General features: G+C 42.1%; 3 protein-coding genes across 5 annotated transcripts in view; 2 read left to right on the plus strand and 1 right to left on the minus strand.

Moving 5' to 3' along the window:
- Window positions 1-1,271: 1,271 nt before the first annotated feature.
- On the plus strand, window positions 1,272-4,339 carry srd5a2b (steroid-5-alpha-reductase, alpha polypeptide 2b). The gene is made up of 5 exons (XM_029449977.1): window positions 1,272-1,732; window positions 2,815-2,978; window positions 3,088-3,189; window positions 3,272-3,422; window positions 4,127-4,339. The coding sequence occupies exons 1-5, from the start codon at window positions 1,275-1,277 to the stop codon at window positions 4,191-4,193; spliced, it is 942 nt and encodes a 313-aa protein (XP_029305837.1). The 5' UTR covers window positions 1,272-1,274; the 3' UTR covers window positions 4,194-4,339.
- A 451-nt stretch (window positions 4,340-4,790) lies between these two features.
- mkks (MKKS centrosomal shuttling protein) lies at window positions 4,791-8,863 on the minus strand. The gene is made up of 4 exons (XM_029449973.1): window positions 7,356-8,863; window positions 6,505-6,686; window positions 5,643-5,753; window positions 4,791-5,534 (listed from the first exon to the last, which is right to left on the minus strand). The coding sequence occupies exons 1-4, from the start codon at window positions 8,341-8,343 to the stop codon at window positions 5,106-5,108; spliced, it is 1,710 nt and encodes a 569-aa protein (XP_029305833.1). The 5' UTR covers window positions 8,344-8,863; the 3' UTR covers window positions 4,791-5,105.
- The window catches only part of slx4ip (SLX4 interacting protein), a 31,852-nt gene continuing 13,504 nt past the window's right edge, over window positions 7,425-25,772 (plus strand). The window contains exons 1-4 of one of the 3 annotated variants that reach the window (XM_029449975.1): window positions 7,425-7,644; window positions 10,506-10,557; window positions 16,703-16,792; window positions 17,116-17,242. In XM_029449975.1, coding sequence (XP_029305835.1) covers window positions 10,531-10,557; window positions 16,703-16,792; window positions 17,116-17,242 — 244 coding nt within the window. In that variant the 5' untranslated portion in view covers window positions 7,425-7,644; window positions 10,506-10,530. Of the gene's footprint in view, window positions 7,645-7,823; window positions 7,954-8,722; window positions 9,066-10,505; window positions 10,558-16,702; window positions 16,793-17,115; window positions 17,243-25,772 lie in introns of those variants that run through there. The other 2 variants (XM_029449976.1, XM_029449974.1) reach the window with 2 other exon arrangements.

Raw genomic sequence — 25,772 nt, forward strand, 5'->3', positions numbered from 1 at the left:
TTTTGTTTTAGAGCGCCGTTGATTAAACCTTTTGATCATTTTGGAGGATGCACTCTGTTGTGCTGTTGAACTGCATTTTATTATACAGAGAGGAGCTTCTGTTATTTTGCCTATCCTCATTGATATGAATGTGGTGGACAAATTATTAGAGACACTTTGTGAGTATAACACGATCCAGTTCAACAGCTCCATCCTCAAATGATCCTCGAGTTGATCAAAGAGATGACAATGATAACCTTCCAAGGGTTTATTGCAGGACTGTTGTATTGGTTGTATCTCGGTGTACCTAATATACTAGCAATTGAGTGTGTGTGTGTGTGTGTGTGTGTGTGTGTGTGTGTGTGTGTGTGTGTGTGTGTGTGTGTGTGTATATACTGGCACACAACTACTACAGAAGATGTTACTCTGTTATTCTACCAATTCATCACTTGTTTTGTTCCGACCACTGATGTACACACGGGAAGTTGTGTGTACTACAACTGAATATTAATGAATGTGGATGCAGGTAAAACAAGTTTGAGGCTATACAATAAAAAGCCAACCAAATGCTGCTGCCTTCCAAATGTCTTCACCTGGCATCATATATCAAGCATGTTTTATCTTTAGGTAATATTCAGTTGCTGTTTAATGAGTCATTAGGAAAAGTTAGTGCTCAGATCAGGAAGAACAGGTTACTGGTCTGAGACACTATTTAGACTGAGATCGGACATTAATCATATTGATGTCACTATTGTACTCTAATTATAGCTTAAAGGTACATTGGGTTGTACATTTCAAACCACAAACAAGATACAAAAAACTTGTTTGTATGCTGTAGTGAACTCTGCTCTACTGATCATGTACTCACAGGCATGTCTGGTTATGATTCCTGAAGCTATAGACACATTTATTGTAAACATTTAATCTTGATTTTGATGACGTCATTATGAAGTTATGTGGACTTAAGTCCGTTCAAGTGTCTTGCTACATGTCTAAACGTCTCACTTATTCCACCCACTCAATGGTGATTAATAGGACTGGAAAAGCTTCATTTAAAGTCAGAAGCTCACCTCAGACTTCCTGACACACTTAGTAGTAAAATAAGTAAATACAAACAGATCTACATAACGTGAGAGGAGTTCAGGAGTGTGTGTCTGTAAACAGGATGGACAGCCAGAGGAGATTTTCAGCTCGGGACATTTGGTTGACTTCAATCAGATTCCATGCAAATTCTGTTCACGCCTCTCGTAGCTTTGGGAAATTTAGTTATTTTAAATAAGTGCATACACTTCAAGATGGAAAAAATAATCATAACAGCACCTCTGGCAATGTTTGTACCTACCCTGGAACTGGGAGCACACTCGCATTTCAGCATTCTGACACACCTCTCCGTTTGCTTTGGGAGGAGTCATACAGGCTGCTTTCATCCATTTAACTTCATACAGACTCCAAAGAAAAGATTACCGCAACACTGCGAGATGCACTGCTGTGGGGACTTGGTCAGCTTTCTCAGCTGTGGGATGATTCTGACAGGACTCTGGCACTTGGTCCATCTCAGGAAGACGCAGACCTCTTATGGGCGCCACATGAGACTCTCTCCTCCGGTGAGGACGGTCCCAGCCAGACTAGCCTGGTTCCTCCAGGAGATGCCAGCTCTCCTGATCCCCCTGCTTTTAATGCTCACCTCACACAAACCATCCAGTATGGGGAAGTACCTGCTGCTTGGGACCTTCTGCATCCACTACTTTCAAAGGTAAAAGCAAAGACAGAAACCTGGTTTTGGCCATTTAATGTGCATGTGGATCGTGCATCGTGTTTAGGAAGGTACAGACCCCCATTCATTCAAAGCACAAGCAATTATACAGGATTGATTGTATAAGAGGACATATTTTTCTATTTGATGTACTAAGTCAGTTTAATTTTGTTACTTTTCACATTGGTTTTATGAGGTTTATACTTTCACCTAATTTTTCTCTTATTTTGCTTGTGTTTATAAATATATTTAGTTTGATATTGTCTTATATCTACAGTATTTTGTTAGTCAAGGCACGTTTATCTATAGCACATTTCAACAGCAAGGCAAAGTGCTTTCCATAAAACATTAAAAGCATTGAGACAAAATGCAAAATAAATACAATGCAATTATAAAAGTTCATTTAAATACAATTTTAAAACAGTCATTAAAGAGCCAACACAATCTAAAATAGAATAAGACAGGTATAAGTATATTATTACACTTTACATGTCTTATATTGACTCATTGTTAAGTGCATAATTCATGTGTTCATCATGGATCTAGTTGATTCATTACAAGACAATGTTCTCTCCATATTGGTTTATTATAGTAATGATCCACAAGTGAAACATGAAACTAACTGTATACATTTCTTTAAACTGAAACTCCTGTTCTTAGTGCACAGTAATAATGATTGCAACCTTGCATTTTATATTTGACAGAAAACAACAACAATGTGGTATTATTATCTTTTATCCCTACGTTGCCATTGTACCTATAGCTACCAGATCACTTTGTAAGCAAGAGCCGAAAACACATTTTCAGATGGAGACACTGAAAAGGGAGCTTTGGAAAGCAGAGTTCCTGCTGCTTTAATCTGAAGGCTAAACCCGTGTGAGGAATGCATCGGTAACCTCCCATGAAGAATGAGGCTTAATGGCAGCGTTTTTTCTTGCACTTAAATGTTGAATCATTTATACAAAATTTCTCTGCCTGGCAGTAAAATATGTACTTTGCATGGACCTGCATGAATCAAATGCACTATTATCCCCCTTCATTCTTTCCACCTGCTGTATCTGCTATTTCTTCACCAATCATAGGACATTTGTCTATTCACCGCTGACCAGAGGAAAGCCTTTCCCACTGGGCGTGATGGTGGCAGCAGGTTTATTCTGCTCTGTGAATGGTTTCCTGCAGGGACACTACCTGCTGCACTGTGCCCAGTTTGAGGATGAATGGACAGCTGACTATCGCTATAAAACTGGTAGGAGGATATTTGTTCTTTGCTTTAAAAACATTCATTTTTATTGTATTTACAGCATACATATTGAACATTTAAAATTCAATGACATACAAGTAAGATTTTCTTCTAGGTTTACTGCTGTTTTGCATCGGAATGGCCATCAATATACATAGTGACTATATTCTACGCAATTTAAGGAAACCAGGGGAAGTAGTTTACAAGATTCCCACAGGTAGGAAACTGAGACCACACCTGAAAAATCTCTAATCCACGATGTTCTTGAAGTGATCTTTGCTCTTTTACCTCTCCTGCAGGAGGTCTGTTTGAATACGTGTCTGCTGCCAACTACTTAGGAGAGATTGTGGAATGGTTTGGATACGCTGTGGCCACCTGGTCTCTGCCAGCACTCTCGTTCGCTTTGTTCAGCCTGTGTTTTATTGGACCAAGAGCCTATTACCATCACAGGTGCCTAGAACATCAACAAAAAGTCCCGACACAGTATACTGTGAATACTCATCTGTCCAACTACCTTGATTTAAGGCAAGCCCTGAGAGGCAAGTGAGAAAATAAAAATTCTGTTGATCCATTTTCAAAGTCTGATCCAAAGTTCTGCCAGGATAATCTTTCTTCCACCATCTGTGAAACCAGGTGGGGAGAAACTGTTTTGCCGGGTGAAAAACAAAGTTGCCAGGAAGATATTTACTCTTTTTTCCCCATTTTTGAAAACGGGTGAATTATTGTTTAAAGGTCACTTTTGCATGTTTGTTGTTGTAATACTAATTTCGGCCACAAGTAGCTGAAGTGCACCACGACCCAATGTTCTAAATAAGACTAAAACAATATATATCTAGCCAAAAGAAAGACGGTAACACAAAAGTCACCTGCAAGAAAACATGCTTTTAGTCCTATTTAAAACATAGGCTAGTGTTGCACTTCAGCCAGTGGTGGCATACATGAACATTACAACAACAAACACTTATCAAGACATAAGAAAAAAAAGGATGAGGGAACTTTTCTTTTAAGGAACTTAGAAAGATTATCCTGGCAAAAAAAAGTTATAAACACAGGAGAGAAAACTATTTAGATTATATTGGCCTCTCAGGGCTTCAGTCACATTATCATATTCTATATCTGAGTTACAGTTATTATCTTCTGCTCCTGTGTTACAGGTTTTACCAAGAGAAATTCAAAGACTATCCAAAGTTACGAAAGGCTTTGATTCCGTTCATCTTCTGAGAGAAAGAAGAACCTGGCTGTCATCTTGTAAGACAATAAATGAGGCAACAGCTGAAGACAAGCCCCCTATTGTTGTATTTTAAACAGAAATTACACTCATATTACTGAACAAGAATCGGTTTAGATCTCATTACACTAAATGTCATCCGTCAAGATCTGTCTGACTGGAAACATGTCAGAACATAAATTGTGAGCAGCAGCACATTGTAGTGGAATCATTTGATTGCCTGAGATAAGTCTTCATATTTTCAGAGGTGTCAGGTAGCAATTTGTCTTACCAATCAGCAGGTTTAGACTGGCAACCTTTTGAATGTTACACAATGTAAATGGGAATAAGGGTGGAAAATTACCACCAGCTAATAGTTTTCTAAAACAAATGTGGCAATCTTGCAGCACCTCCTAGTGCTGACCAAAGGCAAATGCAGCCAGGTTTGCAAGGTTTGATCAATTGTTTCCTAGGAGCTGAATTATTTTCATTCACTAAATGTGTATACTCTCTCAAACATCATTTAAAGGTCAGTTTAAAGGTTTAAGTGATAACAGCCGGAAGTGGTGGCTGGTGAATGTGAAATGTACAGAGAAAAGGTTGTTTCTTGCCAAACACCAAACAAAGAACCATAGAGGTAACCGAATATTAGTGGAAATCAGTATATTAAATCGGTATTTGTCAGTAATATTACTGACAAGTAAGACAATAAGTCCACAACCCAATAAAGAGGTAAATCACAAGACAGCAGCGACAGAGGCAAGACATTCCCACTGACTGACGCCAGGGCTCAATCACATTTTCACTCAAGGCAACGCTAACATCTCTGGTCTAAACTGGATATTTTTGAAAAATAAAAAACAGCATTCATTCCTCATTTTGATCATAACAAATCAGAGTTCCACACTGGATAAATTGCTTTTTTGCTAGTTCAAATCCTGAATTAGATATCGCACTTCTAGTGCAAGATTAGCGGTTTCTACAGCAACTTGCAATGCATTGAGTTTCGCCGTGAAGGAGTCGAGCACATGTGGCTGCACAGCAACGTCTCTAGACAGAGCTGCAGGTGAGAACTCTGGGTATTTAGTGTTTAAATAAGTCCACTTTTGGTTTGGGCTACTTTCCACCAGTCCACAGCCACAGAAGCCCAAGCTTTCCTCCATGTTTTCTGTCATGACATCTGGACGGTGAGTCCAGTAGTGAGCATGAGTCAGATCCATCAAAGCATTGCCACCGTCGTGCTCCAGCGCTGCGGCCACAGACTCCAGAGAGCGACAGAATCCCTCCACGCCGAGAAGATACTCTGTCTGTGAGCACCCTAGTGCTGGCACTGCCTCTGTGATTTCATTCATGCTCTAAGATGAACGCAAAGCATAATCAAGACACGTTTTAATGAGTTTACTGTGATGATATGTGAAATCAATCAAATTGCGACTGGTTTAAGACTAAATATTGGATCTCACCTTGTGTCTGACGTAAGCAGCTAAGTGTGCCTCTGAACACCCACCTCCAAGTAAGGCAGATGGTTCCCTGAGGGTGAGCCTCAACACATGCTCTGTCTTCTGGCACACCACCTTTAAACAGACACACGGACGGATATAAACACATCAGTTCATCTGTCACACTTGCCTCACACGAATGGACATATGCTCTTTTAAATCACTTTTGAAGACTTATCTTTATCGAAAGGCTTTCTTTTAATTTTTAGGTTTATTTGCATTCTCAACTATTCAGTTCCACTGTACTTTATTCTTTACGTTGCGAACAAATCATCCATAAAAAAAAAAGAATATTCTTTTTCCTTATGCTTATCTGATTATTCAAACATTATCGTGTATGCTATTGCTGTGTTTTATGTTTTTGTTGTAAAGCACTTTGTAACGCTGGTTTTAAAAATAAGTGCTATACAAATACATTGTGTTATAATTATTATTATTCCAAGCCCATTTGTGTGTGTAAAAGAAATTTTAATGTGTTTTTATATAAATAAATTAAAAACAACCTGTGATGCCAGGATGCTTTTAACAACAGTGCTGTAGAGGAATTTAATCTCTCCCCTTGGTTGTGTTAGTGAAACACTGCACACCAATTGGGCTTAATGGTGCTGTATATTATCAATCATAGTTATGCTTTACAGAATAATATCTATGTGACACTGCAAGTCTTAGTGGGAGGGAGAACCATCTGATGGTTGGAGTGAATCTATGATGTAAAAAGCACACGCTTTGCCATTCTGTGTGACAAAACTAGTTTCACATCCATCCATACGTCTCTCTCTCTCTAGAAACCAACAGTGCAGTCCCCACACTCCTCACGATATCTTACCTTTAGCTCACTTAACATTGTCTCGTTCCTGTGGCAAAGGATCATCGAGCAGATCGCCGACTCTACAGGAGGGTGTAAATGCAACATTGTCTTGGATCCAAACTGCCTTATACTGAGATCCCTCACCTTCCCGTAGGCCTTGGCTGGGATTGTGGTGTGCATTGTGGCCACAGGTTGAGCACCTATTGATTAAAGTGGACAGAAATGAAAACAGTAGACAATATATATGTACATTCACAATTTCACACCTGAAAGAATTCAGAAATTGCAAAGCATCACAGTAGCATTTACGTATCTTCAAAGTTAGATCAAATATTTTCCTACAAACATAAATCCTGCATCTACTTGTTACAGTGCTTAATGTAAGCAACTGTGTATCACATACATATTGAATGAAATATTCAAAACTTTTGGCATCTTTGGTAACTTTGGGATGTTGACACACATTTAAAAGTCCTGTGGTTTTTAAGGGCTTGTCTATTTGATATATGGCTGCAACTACCAATTTTGTATTATCAATTAATCTGCTGATATTGTTTCTATTAATGGAAAATCATGAAACGACTATGAAACGTCAAAAAATGTCAACACAACTTCACACGGCCAAATGTGAAGTCTTCATAGGTCTTGTATGTTCGACCAAAAGTCCAAATACCCCAAACATAAATAAATATATATGACAAAGAAAAGCAAGACATTCTCTCATCTGAGAGGCTGGAATCTGCTTTAAAAATGATGATTAACAATTAATCCATTAGCAAAATAGTTGCCAAATATTCTGTCGATCGATTAATCGACTAATCGTTTCAGCTCTAATATGATAATAGTTTGAAATAATGGATCCAGCCTACCTGTCAGCTGAGTAAGTGGCTCCATGAGAGTGATTCCCAGTCTCTCTATCACTATGATACCATGACTCCTCAGGTACTGCTGCAGGACTGGGTGTATGACCTGCTGGCATACAAAGAGCTTCACCTCATCTCTAACCACCTGTTTGCCGAGCTCCAGGAGCTGATCCAGTATCTGCGAGTCTATGTCTACACCTGGGTGCACCTCGATTACCCCGTCTCCCAGTTCAGAAAGGTCCCCGGCAAGAGATACACTGAACAACACCATGGAAAGCAGTGGACTTGAATGCAGGTGATCTACCTTATTAAGGCAAAAGACATCATGCATGTCCACCAGTAAACCTGGAAACACTGCAGAGTTTAGCACAGCATGGCCTTCAACAGAGACGGTCACTATTTTGCCAAGACTGACTATACCCTGGCTGTTGCAGGGCACAGTCAGCAAAAAAGCTTGTACAGCCAACTTGCTGATGTGAAGTGCCTCTGGCTCTGTTAGCACACATGCTGGTTTGCTGGAGATAACACTGCGAGCTAATGTGATCAAGTTCTGGCTGCTGCAGAAGTCGAGCTTCACTTTACAACCACAGTCTTCTCGTTGAAGGTAATTGGTGCACAGACCCAGCAAGTGCTTGTTCATTCCGATAGCCACATTTCCTCTGAGACCAGACTGCTTTGCTTGCTCAATAAGAGACAAACAAAGAATGGCAGCGAACAAACCACAGTCACTGAAACGAGAAACGTGATTGAGAATGGAGGTTTTTATCAGATTGATAAAAGGCTGTGACGAGGAAATGGCTGGAAGGAGAACTGAGGAGGTTGAGGTGGTCACAACGTGCCCTCCGATGTTGTTATGCACTTGTTTTAATCTAGCTGTCGGACCAAAACAAGATCTCAGGAGCTGCCTCAGCAAATGAAGCTTGTTGCAAATGTCAGAGTTGTCCAGTGGTAGGTCCGTACACAGAGATGGAGTTTTCTTGACGAGTCGAGACATCGCTTAAGCAGCAAATTCTCAAAGAAAAGCAGGTTCACGTGAAAACCGTTGTCTACAACCTAATGTTACAGAAGCGAGTTTACTTTTTGAGTGGCGATGGAACATCGATTTGTTAACGACTATGGTGTCCTTTTAGACTGTCTGTTTAGCAAAATTTGACTTGAAACGCTCCTTTGCTGCTTCCATAATAATCACCTTTGCTTGCCACGACTTTGATAGGGAGACTTACGGTATTGCCTGGCAGAAATTAAACAGCTTTGAAATACACCCTTTAGACAGAACACTAAAACTAATCAAACAATGGTGATTGCTTATCATCGTGACTTTGATATGATCTAAAACATTATATTTAGATACAATTCGACAACATAATGTCAAATTTAAGACAGGCTATCTGAATAAGTAGCTTGTTTCCATGGTAGCGCGCACAGCGTCGGGTCCTAAAGGGGTCCTACTTCATAAACAGTCGCATTCTCTTGCCAGTTTTAGGAAATTGCTGTTGTCACCACAGATACTTAACCTAAAACTCCATAACTCCAGTCGCCTGCTTTATAATACAGAAAGGAGTCGCCTTGTTACCTTACTCAATTTCACCGAGGTATTATTCGCCAAAAGGTAACCCCCGACTCGTACTGGACTTGTAGTTGTTGGACTACAAACACAATGTGACGTCATCACCTGCAGCCTCATCATCGTTTGACAAACATTCAAAATTGTTGGCGGTATGAAAACTCTCTTTTGTTAATTTTGATTCATTTACACAACGTTATATCCACCAAATGTAGTTTATTACACCTTTGTGGTGTCATTAACGTGACATGTTGTTAATAATAGCTTAACGTTAGAGTCATTATGTTGTTTCTTAGTAACGTTAATCATTCGTTTTTTGAGCCCAGCTGTTAAGATCAATTGAGTCGATAACCCTACCCTACTCGATACATAATTACGTAACTACCTAGTTACACTCAATTTCTACACTCTATTCTACGGTTAAAATGCTTTAGCTTTAATCTAGCTACATTTGAAGAGGCTACTTTAATATAGTCTAGTTTGGTCTGCATAACTTGATCATATTAGAGTGAATGAAGGTCAGAACTAATCACCAGCAGTGTTGACTAATAATTGTTTTCCCATCAAAACTCGTATGTTGTGTGTCTTTTCCTTTCTGGAAAGAGGTTAATGGAAAATTCGGCGAATGGCTTGAACATGTTTAAACAGAGTTTGGTTTAGCACTGACAGGCTTCATCACTGCAGCTAGAATTAGAGTCCGACTCGACCAGAATGTACTGACTGGGTTAGGCTGATGATAATGCTTTCTTGGTCGATGATAGCTAGGTGAAATTATAACAAAGGAAAGTATTTCCAGGTTTGGGATCATTTTTTAAATGTATAAAATATGGAAATATTGGAAAGATAGTTGGTAGTGGTCTAGTGGTTTAATCTTCCAAATACAACACCAGATGGTTGTGAGTTCAATACCAGGGGCTGCCACCATTGTGCCCCTGAGCAAGGCACTTAGCCCTGAGTTGATCCAGGGAGACTGTCCCTGTAGTTAGTTCACTGTAAGTTGCTCTGGATGAGAGGTATGCTAAAATAACCTTTTAATGTAAAATAGGTGCCTATTACATGTAAGAGGAGGAAGACTGATATTTTATTTACATCTTCATACTTGAGAATATATGGGATACAGTATTTAGTATCAAATGATGATGTGTTTTATTATCTGCTTAAACATGTTTTTTTCCTTTTTATGTATCTTTATATAACATGGTTTTATTGTTTATATTGAAGTTTTTGTTTTTATTTCTTCATTTGACATTTTACTAATCCTATTTTTTAATTAAAACACTTAAATGAATAAGAAAGGTAGCGGTAGGAGCATTACAGTGTATTGTGTTCAGGAGAACCCTAAAACATATCTAAGAAATGTAAAACTGTATACCCATTACCTATACAAACCAACAAGTTATCTCTGGAAGAGATGAATAGCACGGTAAAGTCACAATAGGTTAACTGTGGAGTACCATACACACACAATAAGTGTTTATGATGAGACAGCTAGTGTTTGTCTTTTAAAGAAGGAGATAAAATAAGCCTTCCAGTATGTTATGTTGTTATTTTTAGGCTTCTATGTGTAATTCATGGCTATGTACTTGTTTCAGGTGAAAGTCGCTGACATTCACTGCAATGGCTCCTCTCAAATTTGTCATTAAGGTAAGTGAAAATGAAAAATACAGAATTCAGACTCCTTTGTAGTGCAGTTATGTGTAATATACTGTATATTTTAGTGTTAGTGTTGCAAGTAAATAGTATTGCGTTGTTAAAATGTCCACTATTTATGTACAACAGCTATTAAGACTTTAGGCGTTACGTTCATTTTGTGAGTTTATTTGAATAAAGCTAAAAATTAACATACAGAGAGGAAATGCAAACACATGTTCAAAAACATGCAAAATGTTACTGGCAAATGACTGCAGACACTATCTCCTGCAAGTGGTGTGAGCTATTATAGTCTATGTTAAACCAGCTGTTGGGCAGTAGGGGAAATGTGCAACACAGGGAATTAGCAGGCTTCTCTAACATATATAGTATTTTCAACACCTTCTATTTCGGCTTTTATTAATTGTTTCAACCTTCTCAGTTGCCAATTCTTTGGCCACTAGAGGGAAGTACAGATACATGATTCAACTGTGTTGCCTCCACATTCTGATGTTGTTATTCATCCCTTAGACCATGTTATTCGGAATTTCTGGTCACCTTTTGCAAATCTCAACTGACTGCCTCCCTGAGAGCCTTTTGTTAATGGACACAGCCATGCAGAGAGAAGGAAACTCATTCTATTAAAAAGCCAAGCTGTTCATCCTCGGTGTGATGCTCTGTCAGGAATAATGCACATCAGATGTTTTTGTTAAGTGCAGGAAAAGCCGCTGGTCTCTCTTTTGTTGATGTTTCATTTATTGAGAGTTTTGGATGAGGGCTTCAGACATTTGCACTGATCTCTCACATCCTCCGTAATGCCATGTGTGCCTAGTTGACCAGATATTGCATTCACTCCCTTTATTTGTTTCATATTCATGCCTGCATACAGGCTACCCCACCACCCCCCTCAGCTGGTTGTGGGAGAGTAAAACCCTGGAGGTTCACGGAGGGTTCCTTCCCACTGGGCACATAATGATACTGTTGTGTTACTCTGCCTGAGAAAATGCACACAGCCTCGACCACGCTGAACCAACTGACCACAAACAAGTAGGGATCAGTCTAAACAATAGCATTCAAGGCGCTACCCCGGGCTCCTCTTTCGCGAAACAAACACCACTACCACCATGTTTTTTAATAAATGAATTATCTAACAAAACTCTGCACAAAGACTTTGTTTTCACAAAGGCATGTTGTTGAAAAGACAACTCAGCCAGGATCATTGCAGCAATTCTGAGTTATGTTGGTAGATTCACCATGCTATGTTTAGTAGGCTGTTCAGGAGTGTGTTTTATTATTCGTTCTGTTTCAAAGTAGCTCCCTCCCTGGTCTGTGAAACTGCAGGAGGTGATGGTATGCTCCTTCTTAAATAGGCTTAGACTATATAGTGACCTGCCACTTCTCAGACCTCCCGAAAAGGGCCTACAGGCTAAAACACTGATCCACTGAAGCGCTCGCTGTCTGCCAGGACATTACTGCTGCAGAGCCCTGCAATCTGCCTTCTATTAGCAATATGCACTGCTGGCTTTCCAACCATCTAATGCAGTAGGTTGAGACAAAGACCAAAGTGTTTTTTAAGAATAAAACAATTGAGGTATCACAGAGCAGTTTAATGTCAGAGGTTTATGTGCTGTTTAGTGTTGTCACTCTGTAGATGAGCTCATATCGTACCACACATCGTGCCTCTGTACAAAATCATCGCAGTCTGATTAGAAACATTTTGACACTTCCCAACTTGGGGAGTCTTTCCCAAGAGACGGTGACAAGGATAAAAAAAAAAAAAAAAGCGCTCCCTTTCATCTCAGTGCTGCCCTACATTGCTGTACAGAATTCACATTTCATAATGAGGCCCAACTCTTCTCAGCCTGCTATTTCTCTATCTATCAATGTCTCAAGGATGTGTCTGCCTTAGTTTTGTTTGCTGAGTGTTACCTGGAGATATTCCTGTCTGTTCTTGCTGCTCAAATTCCACTCCTGGGTTGTGTCTCTTTTTTATCATCAAATAAAGAGGACTCAGGTGTGCTAACATTCACTTGAATGAAGGGATCTGGCAGTTAGAGAAATTGGAAAGGAGAACTGTCTTTAAAAAAAAAAAAAAAAAAAGGGGAAACCCAGGTGACTCAGAGCACCGAGAGAGCTGGGAATGAGACAAATGAAGCTGGAGCGCAAGACTGTCACACCCACAGATCTAAAGAGCTCCCCTGGGTTCTAGGCAGACTTGCAGAAAGAGAGGGAGAAAGTCAGAAAAAGAGAGAGACAAAGGGAGAGTGGGAGAGATGCAAGTTTTATTGAGTGAGACCGCATCTGCTGCCCCTTCTCTCCCAATGTAAACATCTGCGGCTGGTTAGTGTTAGCCTCTGAGCTAAGTGCAGTCCGAGAAGGTCTGGTTCTTTTACGGCGCGATAGCAATGGCAAAGGGCAGCGAGGTGGGGAGGCGGGTGAAGCCGTTCGTGGAGTTTGGGCCCCGTGCCCAACTTCGAGCCAGCACAGACGGGAGGATGGAGAGCCGGGTCTGGGAGAGAGATAAGGGAAGGTAGAGAGTGTTTTGGGAACTGAGAGTGATATAGACCAGAGTCCTGAAGACCAAATAGGGAAAATAGTTGTCGGTGCTTTTGAGTCAGTATTTGTTTATTTACAGACATAAAATAATGAAGGAATTTTCTCATGTTGTCCTGTGGACTGTGGGTTGCTCAAATGTTTCCCTTTCCCCCCTGCAGATCATGGTTATCAGATTGGCAGTGGGGAGAATTAGGATAGAGAAGTTGAGCTTAGCCTGCAGGAAGACTCAGTCCTATTCATTCACCGTGTGACGGCACACAAAAGATGGCACAATAAAGGATTTGGTATTAAGTAGCACTCCGTGCCGCCTCTCATTCAGCCTTCAGCCTCTGTTCATATCACTAAAAAGCCTGTGCAAGACAGGGAACAAAGCCGTGCTGGCCCACTTTAGTATGTATGAAAGGAGTAACTTCCTCTAGAATTTGGCCCTTTATCAAACCTTTCTTTCCAGCAGTTGCACAGAGTATTGCCTTAAATGTGTCAAAGCAAAGTATACAAAATAGGAGAGCTCATGAATTTGATAAATGAATATGTGAGGTTAATGAAATCCTTCAGGGTCCTGCTGATGGTACTGTATAGAGGGTGTTGTAGAGAAAGGCATATGAGGTAGGATTTGCTGAGAGACTGTTTTGAAGTTGTTAATCTTGCTGTTTTTCTCTCTTTCAATGAGCATACTGGATTATTTTAGGCCCTTTCAAATTGCTTTGCTCAAGGAAGACAATGTTCTTGTGGTCCGTATTGCTGCATCTACAAAGTATTAGGCTGCTTGCCGAGATCTCACTAAAGAGGGCCACAGCCGGGGTCATAGTTCATGGCAGAGTTCAGCTTAGAGATCCACTGGTCACTCTTTGTGCAGGGAGTCGACAAATTTAGACCCCGTGATGTGATTGTAGTCAGAGCCTTTGTGTAAAATTAGATTCTGCAGCTTTTTTTTGTCTTATCTGCCACACTCAACACGAACTGTCTTTGTAAAAGCTCTGATAGCTGCACCTAAACAGCGCAGCCATGACTCAAAGATGACAGCGGGAAATTTGGGCCCTCACCAAAATTGCCAGTTTTGCTGAGCAAATGAATTTGTTCTTATTAGTGTGATTGCATTAGTTTGCTGTTTTCCTTACAAAAATCCCCATCCCCTGAGAAGCTCAGGGAATCACATGCTCTTTATGTGTAAGAGACGGACCAATGTTTATCATTAATGTCCAATTCTCAGTTGAGTCTTGTCTGCTGCTCTAATGTGATAAAAGGAAGTTAGTCTAACGCTTGCTAGATGTCTGGCTTTCAGCCCAAAAGACAGACTCAATCAGATGTTTAGAAACCATTTTAGGGGATTTACCCTGCTGCGTCTCCTTCAGGGCCGCACTTCTTTTCAGGATATTGGTCAAATGAACCTTGCGTCGCTCTCATTAGCTTGTGTAATTTTTAGCCATGTGATCTTGTGGTCCGTATCAGGATTTAAACATGTGCATTGTTCAGAATATTAATAGCATTATAAAGCAATCCCATGCCACAACACCATTAACTATGACCTCAACGTTTCTATGGGGGTGAATTACAATTTCTCTGACACTTTTTCAATATTCTAAGTTTCATAAGATTTAGAGTTGCTTTAATCGTCCCTAAAGATATTGTTTGGTCTCAAAAGTCAGGATTCCGCGTGTGTCAAGTCCAACCCCAGGATACCACGGCGGGGCTCATCCTGTGTTTTGATTGACAGGGTCTGACCCTCTGTTGCTAGGCTTTCCCACACACTGGTAATTGTTGAAGGCAGTGAGCTGAGGCCATCAGTCATCCGTGGACCGCTGTGAGACAAAGAGCTGCGGATCTGTGGGGACGAGCTGATTCTGACAGGCAACATGCATACATTTTATACATGAGGAGCTTGCACATAAGAGGGGGGTCTGTTCTGGTCCATGGCATTCTTGTCTTTGTCAAAGCATGTTTTTGTATAACCTTTTGTTTTTATTTTTGCAAAGTTTGTACAGAGACATTTCAGTATTTTCTATTTGTGATTATCACAACTTGATGTTTGGACTTTGGTTCTCACATATTTCAAGATATGGAGGGATGAGTCAGAGTCACAAATGAATGCATTGCCTTTATAAGGGACTTATAATAACATTATTTTCCCATTAGTCTTAGTAACACTCATGCCGATTGCGAGACCTGCTTAAGTACAAGTTGGAACACATTAGGGCTTTAGGACTTGACATATCCTGCAGTGCAAGCTATGACTGAAGTTGAGCGAAACATTCACTGCTTAGTCATATGGGGGCGCCCTCTCCTCTAGTTGACCTGCAATTAAAAGTAAGGAAGCAGCTTCACTTCCATGATTATTTGAAAAAAGACCATGAGAAAGGAAAATGCTCTCATGGGGCATGATTTGCTCCTCGGAGCCAGTATTTAACCTTTTAATGTCATTTGAAAAAAAGGTTATGAATAAAACTCAATCTTCTTCTTTGACGAAGGAGCTAACCTCCTTTTTTAAAGTGGAGGGGACGACTGGAGAGAGTTGGGTAGTGTAGGCTTGTGTCTAGAATTAGGACCTAAGTAACGGGCTACCTCTGCACACCCTGTTCATGCTTTCTCTCGCGTCATCCTGAGAGCGAGGCTGTAAGTACACCAACTCAGAGTTGAGTCATTATGTCTGCAATACTTCGACCCATGGGGACGAGCCTGGCCCAAAACAAAGCTTTTAGTGTGCATAAATATTCCCTCTTACTAAATGAATAACTTCTTCTGTTTGTATACACTCTTTGCCAGTTCTACGCTGCAGAACCTGAACTCTGTGTCTGGTTTGGTCTTTTTTTTTTATGACTTTGTTTTTGCTACCCCATTCAGTTCAATGCTTCTTGCTGATTTGCCACTGTGGGTGTTTGGGCAGTTGTTGCTCCTCTGTGTCAAGTTGTGGGTGGTCTCAGTCCATCCATTACTTCCTTGTCCAGGGAGAGGCAAAGTTCACACGAGACCCACATTCATTTGCTCTATGCAGCGGGAAGCTTTTGCACTCATGTGTAAACCATAATCAGGCTAGCCTGAGAAAGATGTAACGGCAACTTAACCAGCCGCGGCATTTCTGGCCTCCATGTCCCTTGTAGCTTATTGTCATTGACACGATGACGTACAGCTTCAGGAATCCACTCTGCAGCCCCTCTACTCAGCTTTCTACAGCATTCAAAAGTTGTAGTGCAGAAACGTGCAGAGTGCTTTAGGGTAGATCTGTAGAGTGTTACCACCACTTTGATACAAAGTAGGATAATCCTAATTTATGTGGTACATCTTCAGACTTTTTTGTGCAGCCTGTTGTGACCTGAGGCAGTAGCTGTATTACTAAAGCGTATAGAACAAGAAAATATGCTGAGAGAGGGGAAAATATGAGGAGACAGACAGGGCCATACTTTTTTTGTAAAGGGATTGGAAAAGAGATGGCTAGACAGAGAAACCGGAGGGAGGGCACTGCTGTGAGAGGCCTGGGGTGATGTTTGAGGACACGGGGGGTCGTTGTGGTTTGCCTAGCTGTCAATCACCCACACTCTGATTTCCTTTGTTGTCTGTGAGCTCAATGCCTCTCAACAACCTGTGGCTGTCCTTCCTCTTTGTGTTACAGTGTGGGAACTTTGCTGTGCTGGTGGATCTCCACATTCTGCCCCTGGGCGGCCAAGAAGACGCCAGCTGGTTTACTACGCACCACATCGAGGTACAGACACAGGGAGAAGGGCGTGTGTGTGACTGAAGTGTGTGAGTGACTATATGGCTTCTGTTTCGCTTGGGGCCTTTTCAAAAGTCAACAGCAGCGTGGAATTCAAAATGACTCTGAGCCTTTTCATTGTTGCAAAACTGTTCTCATCCCTCCACCTTGCCACTTGTTGAGTTACTCTCCTTTCACTTGACACTCCTACTGTCCTGTTGACTGCCTTTGCTCATCATTAATCTTTACTTTGTAAGTCAAATCAAAACGTGTGTTGTTTCAGCAGTTTAACAACATGTTGCTGCACTGAAATGTCTGCACACTGTTTGTAGGAGGTTACAGCCCTGGTTCGAGATGCTGTGGACCGGAGGGTTAAGCAGTACACAGAGTTCCTCCACAATAGAAGACAGCCCAAACAGAAGAAGGAGCTGGCACCTGCTCCAGCCTTTTTTATAAAAGGTAACACACCATCTTGTGACCCTCATTACACTGCCCTGGAGCCAAATAGTCCAGTATTTCTATGCGTATTATTGCTTTGCAAAGCATTGTTGTGTAAAACATTCCTTCTTCACGTGTTTACTGGGAATTTCAATTGGTGTTTGGTAATGAGTGCAATGTTTTGATTTCCCTCTTGCTCATTCCTCTGGAATGTAGTCGTCTTTGTCTTCCCTTTCCATGTCTTAGGTGTGTCTACCATCAACTCTTGAATAAGAAAAATGGTTTACTTTGGCTTTGAACTCAAAACCATTATTTATTCACTTGGACCTCGGTGCAGCGATATGGCTGTGTGCATGGGGGTGGGCCACTGAGCTCTGAGAAGGATGGTAAAGGAGTTACGAAACAGTCTAAAAAATATGTCATGGCGACCTTTTTGGAGGAGAGTGTGAGAGGAAAGACAACAGAACTAGTTGGGACACGGTGGCTCTCTACGCCCAGGGTGTGACCAGGAGACGAGAGCTGATATGCGTTCTTGTATTGTGCAGCGCTGTTTAACTTGGCACAAAATGTAAGTCCATTAAAAATGGCTAATGTTTGTTTACCTCCTGTTTAACGTGGTGTTGGCACACCTGTGTTTATCTGTACTCACTTGAAACCAAAAACATTTTCCCTGACAGATGGACAACTGTATACACAATCAATAAATTATATTTCAATGTGAATAGGTCAATTCAATTCATCCCTATTTATCAAATGCAGGTACATTACCTCAGCCACCCATGCACATGCCTTTTGAAGCACTGTCAGCCTAGCTTTCAGAGGAACCCCCAGCTGCGTGTTGTAAGGCAGACAGGTTTGTCACAGGTAGCAGTTAAGGGCAGTTAAACTGGGCTCACTCAGCAGGGCAGGCCCGACTGAGAGAGTGGGATTACAGGGCAGTTCGCTCCATAAAGTTTCTCCTGTGGCTACAGCTCTGTCTGCCTCTCACGCAACTCCCACCTACTTCAGTCCTCCCATCAACTGAAACTGTGCATACATATGTGCATTTGTTTTCATACACAGATGCATGTGTTCGTTATTCAACTTTTGTCATTTTCTTGATAAACAAACTGTCGTCATAAGCAGGCATACCGGTTGCATGCATGTGTGCGCGCATGCACACAGGCGCTGATACACGCCAGAACCAGTGAGAATCAAAAGGAGCGACAGTGCATTGGAGAGATATATCCTCCCCCTGGGCTAGGTGTGAACAGGCTGACAGTGTACAGTTACTGTAAAGCCTGTCTCATATTTCCCATGACAGACTGAGGAGAGACAGACATCTCTAATGATGGAGATCACAGACTGAGGCTCCACACACACTTGCGCACACACATTCACTGCACTGTGTGAACAAGGGTACTATCGGTATTTCAGCAGGGAAATATGCATGTAAAAATGATTAAGCTCCATGCAGCGTTGCCAAAAAGAATGTAACCAGTGGAACATGACTCCATACCGTACTGGAGAATTTCCCCCCTCTCAGAACATGAAAAGGTATCGCGCCTCAAACAGACCCACACAGTTCATGTGCTCTAGTCCTATTAAAGGTCTTAAGTGAGTGTAATCACATTCTTGGTCTTTTCATTGTCCCATGTGAGGGAGGCGGCAGAGCAATAAAGGTGGAGACTGTGACTGTGAGAAGTAAGCAGGCAGGCAGGAGCCATAAAAAGGGAAGGACAGACTATAGGCTTAGGGAGGGAAGCCCAGCAAACCTCAGGGTGGGTATTAAGTATTGGGGTCGTCTATTCTGCAAGCAGGTCAAACGCTAACATGCTAATCCTCACAGGACTTTCAGCCTGTCCATTGCAGGGAGTGGAAGCTGGTTTTCTATCCTCGAGCGGGACATGTGTATGTGCTGGAACATGTGCTCATGTATGTTGTTGCACATAGAGGAAGGTGTCAAGCAGGGTGGTACTGATGTCTGGGCCAAGAATAGGTGGATGGAGTGTGGTGCTATGTGTGGGATGGTATGGCAGGGGGATAGTGGGTCTTGTACGAGGCGGTGTTTGAGCTGGTGCCAGTGTGAAATCACAGGGGCTTCCGCCAACAGACAGCAGTAAGAACAGAGTAACAGCCTCAGCTGTTGGCACTTCAAATGAGCCATCAACAGCTTTTAGCATTCCAAGGCCCTTCAGTGCAAATGTTTGTATCTGAGTTATCTCTATGGGATATTGTATTTATGTATGTGCGGGTGCATATGTGTCTGTGTGTGTATTGCACCCGGAGAACATGTCATAGAGGGGCTTATCTCATGCCCAACATAAATCCAAGCCTTTTCCTCGTATCTCAGCTGCAGAGGCCAATTTCCAACTGTCAACCCCCAGCCCCCCTCTTTTTTTTACCCAGGCTACTTGAGACTTCATGATTAGCTCATAGTGATGTGATTTATTTATGTTTTTAGAGAGATGAACAGAGGGAACTTTTCCCACCAAACATTTTGGCTCTGGACAAGCAGTAAATGGACATGCTAGACTTTAGAAGCCCAAGGAAGGGGAGCATGGGAGAGGCCTGTTGCATTCTCCCTGGTAGACCGTGTTGAACACACCCACATTTCTCAGAGTAATTACAGATTGAAAATGAGTAGATAATAGGTTCTCTGTACTTTGAGGAATACATTTTTGTCATTTGATATGATATTCAAGTTAGGAAGCTGGTGGTTATGCTCTATGACATTAAGAGTGTCACAGTTGTCCTCATTAAAATGCCACTGCTCAGCAGGGAACGAGCCTAGAAAGGAAACCTTTTCACTTCAGAAATGGCACAACACAACATGCTGTACAGACTGCCCAAGCAAGTGTTTGCCAGACATTACCGATATACTTCTACTTTTTGGATTTGAGTCGATTTTGTTTACTTTGACTGCTGACTGTGCTATCTTGATATCCATTTGCTCTTGTACAAGTATTGTTTTATCCCATGGGAATATTGATTTGTTGGTCCATAATGGTGTATATATTTGTGCATGTGTGTAGACTGTAAACTGAGAAGGCCCATTTTACACGGATTTAGTTAACATGCCATTTCAAACTGCCAAAGCACATTACCAGATGTCTTACGTCTACTATTAGTATCGATACAGCCGCATTGATCTCTCCATGTGAGGCCGAGCTTGGGTATAGTTTAGCCTGGTGTTTGAGGCTTCCTACCAGTCAGAGTTGGAGGAGCCCTGGCAAAGTGGTACCTAGAGTCCATTTTAGCCCATGGCAGAGCTGGTTCCTTCTTCCTCTCCTTGCACAGGTGCCAAGGCTTAGGGGGAGGGAACACCTGCCAGCCTGTTTCCCCATGGCCACGGCAGGCTGGAGAGGCATTTTCCCAGGCTCCCCAGATGAATGGTCACTAATAGCCGTGGGAGAGGGCTTTGCGAGTGCTGCACAGTGTACCACTGACTCCTCTTGGCAGCCCTATGAAGGGGGCTTAAGGCAGCCTGGCCACGGCCATTGCGGGAAAAAGCACAAGTGTTGCTGGATAGCTTTACTGTTGGAGAATGTGTTTACGAATGACTATCTCCCTCCCAGGGAAGAATGTGGAGGATGAGTGGAGACTAAAGGGGAGATGGTTAATTTTTGCACTGCCCTGTCATAGATTTAGCTTTGTTTGGCTTCTCTGCTCTTTGAAGGCCCACAGCTACAGTCCGAAAGAGTTAATCAAATTTGGAAAAAAGGCAAATGGTGAGTGTTGTTGTTGATGTCCATTTTAGGGATACTTGCCAACATTTCAGGCGCCTACGGTCACAGCGCTTTTCTGAAGACAACCTGTATCAACCCACCTTGTGCCTTCTCAGTGCTACCACAGCTATTACTATTTATGTGAGTGGCTGTTATGTGGGGACTGGTCTGTAAATAGAGAGGCATGCATGTGGCAGAGTTACCTGCCCTGCTCTGTGTTACTGGGCGTGAGGTAGGCTGGGATTAAGGCGAGGGTGGAAACGGAGACCTGTGACAGGAACAAAGGAATTCCAAGGCCCCGGCTGGAAATGGATCCTGATCAGAGTAGCCACTCCAGCCAGGCTGCCCCTCTCCCCTCTCCCCTCTCCCCTCTCCCCGCTCACCCTCCCTCCCCTGGCCCCTGCTGGGCAACCCCCTTTCCCCTGGTGCTTTGTGGTGTTGCTGTGGCTCTTTAAATCCTTCCTGTAAGCCCCGGCCTTACTCAGCAGCAATACATAGGACAGTCTGACTCCAATGTTAACCCCCCCCCTCCTATTATTGCACAATACACACACACTTTCGCTCTTTTTTGTCTTTGTCCTTGGCATTTTTGCACATTTATCCACTCTCTCCTATCCGCGCCTGTGCCCTCCATGTCTACTCTGCTCTCCTCAGCTCTCCTCATGTTGTCTCTTTATGTTTTCCCACTTTCTCTCCTTCTCCTTCTCCGCAGGGTCAGCTGCAGTCTCTTAGGACACAACCGCAATCCCCGCCATAGCTGTCACACCACACTTTTTTCCCATATAATTAGGGCCTGAGTCTGAGCACGGATCACATTCATGTGACTGTTCCCATTCACCACAATCTGGTCTGGGAGATGGCACACACTCTCTTTAACTCATGCTAAGTGTTCAGCATGACCAGAATGCTTAGCTTTAGCAATTACATAAAGTTTTCAGAGGATGTCGTTGTTTCCCTCTGCTCTTTGCTTCACTTTGAGAGAAATGGACCCGTGTCATGTGCTCTTGTGAGCTCTGTGGGTTTTCCTGTGGACAGATGTCATAGTCGTGTTGTGTGCCATATTTGCCTTGTGTGGTCAGCAAAGGCCAGCCTAGAATAGCCTTCAACAAAGCAACGACGTTTAATTGTAGATTTTGTTCGCAATGGGTCAGTGCCTTACATCATTTAAATAAAATAAAATAAGGTCAAATTCAGAACTTCAGTCAATTCAACACATAATGTGTTTCTTTTTTCTGCAGAGCCTTACCCGCCTATTATCATTAGTCACTGGTAGCAAAACCTAGATAGAATTGCCATGTGTGCCATGGTTCACCTATTTGGATTTATAAACACAGGCTAGCAGATTTGCAGAGGGCCCAGCAGGCAGAGACAGCCTGCTTCCAATGAGACCTTGATCGGAGATTTAAAAGGCACAGTGCATAACTCAAGTCCACAAACGGCTCTGCACAACATTAATCCAAAGGAGCTTAATGCAAAATATAGAGTTTGCATCCTCCTCATGCTGAATGCTCTTTAATATAAACAGTGGCAGCACTTACAGAGATTTGTGGCCTCCTGGGCTAATTAAGATATAATGATGATTAAATATGACATTTTGTATTGTGACTGCATTACTCTCATCAGATTATGTTTCTGAGAAATGGATTTTTTCCCTCGATAATTGCTCTGTGCTCCAAAATGCTCCCCACCACTTTAGTCACATGCTGCATTATGGGTTGGCCTGAGCTACCATGCTGCGGCGTATTTTGTAACTGCGATGAAGGGGTCACCCAAATGTTAAATTGAACACTCATGTGCAAATATTGTTTCAGGTGGACGTTGTGCAGGATGATAAGGCACAGTGCTCCGCTACGGCCGTAGTTACAGTTACACACAGAGAGTGATGTCCTTCCAGGAAAGCCCCCACTTACATATGGGTAACTTCCTCAAGCTCTCTCATCCTCCACCCCTCTCTCTCGCTCTAAGCCCCAACTCTCCACCCACACTTGAGGACAGAGGGAGGGGGTCCACATCAAAGCAGAGATGTCAAAAAAGCAGGATTCTCAGGCACTGATGTCTGACTGTCCTGCTGATTCAACTCCTGTTCATAAAGGCTTTTGCGTGGGAATTGCAGTTCTCCTGACACACAGTCACTACATTTACATACACACTAGAAACATGGTTAATGAGAGAAATCGAGTTACCGCAGGAAATCGGAGAATGTCTTTACATGCACTGCAATAACCAGGTTACTGTAAAACCTGCGTTTACATGCAGCTGGTGGGTAATCACATTTCTCTCCTCAGTGCCATGTTTTTCGACGCAGTACTGGCATAATTTAAGTGTATTAATGATATATAATACTGCAGCCTGAAGAGTTTTTTTTATTTTTGGTGGAAACAGTTGGGCTAACTGACTAAGAGGCATTTTTTCTTTTTTTTTTATCTGTAGGAACCATCTTATTTAAACTTGTTTATTTTAGTTTTGATTTGAATAAGGCTTGAAATATTTTGCATACAAAGATGCATCGCTACAAGTTATCATCTTTCCTTCCATCCGTTGGTACTTCTGTCGTGCCATGATGATACTTTCCTTACGTGTAAAGTATCACCATGCATATACATGGCCAAGTGTTTGGTTTCCTCCAGCAGAAGTGTTAAAGGTGCTGCTTTAAAATGTTCCCGTGATTATGCTTTTTTACATTATGTTAAAGAAATCAGGTTACTGCTTGTATATCAATTACTCACCCCTTGTTACCTTAAATTCACAAAGAAAAACGATAGTACAAAACTATCTAAAAACATGGGTTCACAAACCTCTCACACAACTCGTGCAGTATAAGTCTTACATGTTGTACGCTCACTACTTCCCAAACGCATGTATTTTCGCAAAAACCTTCCAATTAAGAAGGCATCCGAATCAGCAGTACTCGCACGTACGAGTAGCATGCCTGCACAAGCATGAGACTGTTTGATATTTTGATATAGTTTTGCGATGGTTAAGCGAGGCCCCCTATTTACTTAATAGCATTAAGAATTTTCTTCGTTCGCTATGGAGGCATGCAAGAAAAACAAAGTTTTTTTTCTCGACACGGGTGTTGTAATTGATATTCAGATGATCATTTTGGGCTGAAGTATTCATTTAAGTGCAGGCAGATGCACTGAGAGAGGACAGTCACTGAAGTATTCCTGTTAAACGCCCTGGACACGCTGTGGTCAGGCTAATGCACGGCCAGAACCTACAAGGAACTCCAGAAATGCTTATAGATTCCTGCACAACAGCATGGGCTGCCAGGAATGCGGATGGCGAGAAGTAGAAGGCTATGTTTTCTATGGCTGTTTTAATGATCTCCTCAGGATATAGCTGAAGTTAATGAAGTCTGTTCCAGGGGGGCTTACCTTTGACCCTGGTCTGAATGCTTCTCACCCCTTTCTGTTCCCTTTTACAGTCTTCGTCACTCTGGATGCCTTTGGTTTGTTGTCTTTTCTTTCCTCTCATTGTTTTCTCAGGAAGGTGTGTGTGTGTGTGTGTGTGTGTGTGTGTGTGTGTGTGTGTGTGTGTGTGTGTGTGTGTGTGTGTGTGTGTGTGTGTGTGTGTGTGTGTGTGTGTGTGTGTGTGTGTGTGTGTGTGTGTGTGTGTGTGTGTGTGTGTGTGTGTGTGTGTGTGTGACAGTATTCTAGCCTTGGCACCAGCCCTGTGCAGTCTGCGTCTTTTTTCCGCAGTTGTTCTGTGGTATGTTACAAGATGGTATAAAGTATCTCCATACAAGCGGTTTCGATATTATCTACCACATTTCTGAAAACATGGCATGCTGGCTTGTTTACTGTTTGATTTGACCTGTCATAATATTGTTGTGCATCGGGTTTCAAAACAATTAAGCAAGGCCATCTTCTCTTGCAGGAAGTACAAACTGAAACCCTTTAAAGTCTCTACTCTGCAGATTTGGGTTTTGCACCGCTGTGGGCCACAGTTGCCACATAAAGGGGCCACTCATTTCCAGAGGAGGCACTAGCAAACTGTTTGTGAGAGAGAAACATGAATGTAAGCTTAGCACGAGAGAACCCGGGCAAAGGGCCAAGAGCAACTCTGCGCTGTGCAGGACGTTATGAAGTTGGAGCAACAGCTGATGTCTCGGGCCATGGCGTTGCACTGGTTCCCAACTCTGTGTCCAGACATCCCTGTCAAACTTGTCCTGGGAATTGGCAAGTTCAGCCCGCCATGGAAAGCAATGAAAATTGTTGTAGAGCTGGACACGAGGCCAAAGAGTCTAACGGACAAAAATCAAAGCTTCTGAAAATCTAGAAAGCAATGAATGTGCAATGAAAGATGCTTTCCTCCTGGATCCAGAATGTGCGGAGAAAACTAAACGGGGATACAGATCTGCATTCCTCTCTGGGTGGACGTCCACAATTGGCCATAGATGACCACTGCTTTGCTATTTTAGGAATAAAAGAATATCTTGAGTTCCTTCCAATAAAGGAATGTTGCTATTGTTAACTACAAACTTTCTCAACATACCATATAGTGTGTTTATTAATGAATTAAACACTCTATTTAAAGCTTTGTGGCTCGTCAAGTATGACAACATACTTTATGTTCATCAATTATTAAGGGACAGACTTCCCCAACTCTTCAACAGCGTATGTATTCATGGATCTAACATTAACATGCATCTCCTGGTTCAACAAGATACAAAAATAGCAACATTGTATGAGTCTGTTCTTTCGAACATGGCATGTCCTGTATTATTAAATCAGGGCTCTATTTTTCACTTCTCTAGCATGCTAGCGAGCTCACAGCTTTTTCAAGTCAGTCATGTGAGGATATTCACCAGGATCGACTTATTGTGTGTGTTTTTACCGCAA

This window comes from Cottoperca gobio, chromosome 15 (assembly GCF_900634415.1).
Source record: "Cottoperca gobio chromosome 15, fCotGob3.1, whole genome shotgun sequence".
In the NCBI taxonomy this organism is placed as follows: domain Eukaryota; kingdom Metazoa; phylum Chordata; class Actinopteri; order Perciformes; family Bovichtidae; genus Cottoperca; species Cottoperca gobio.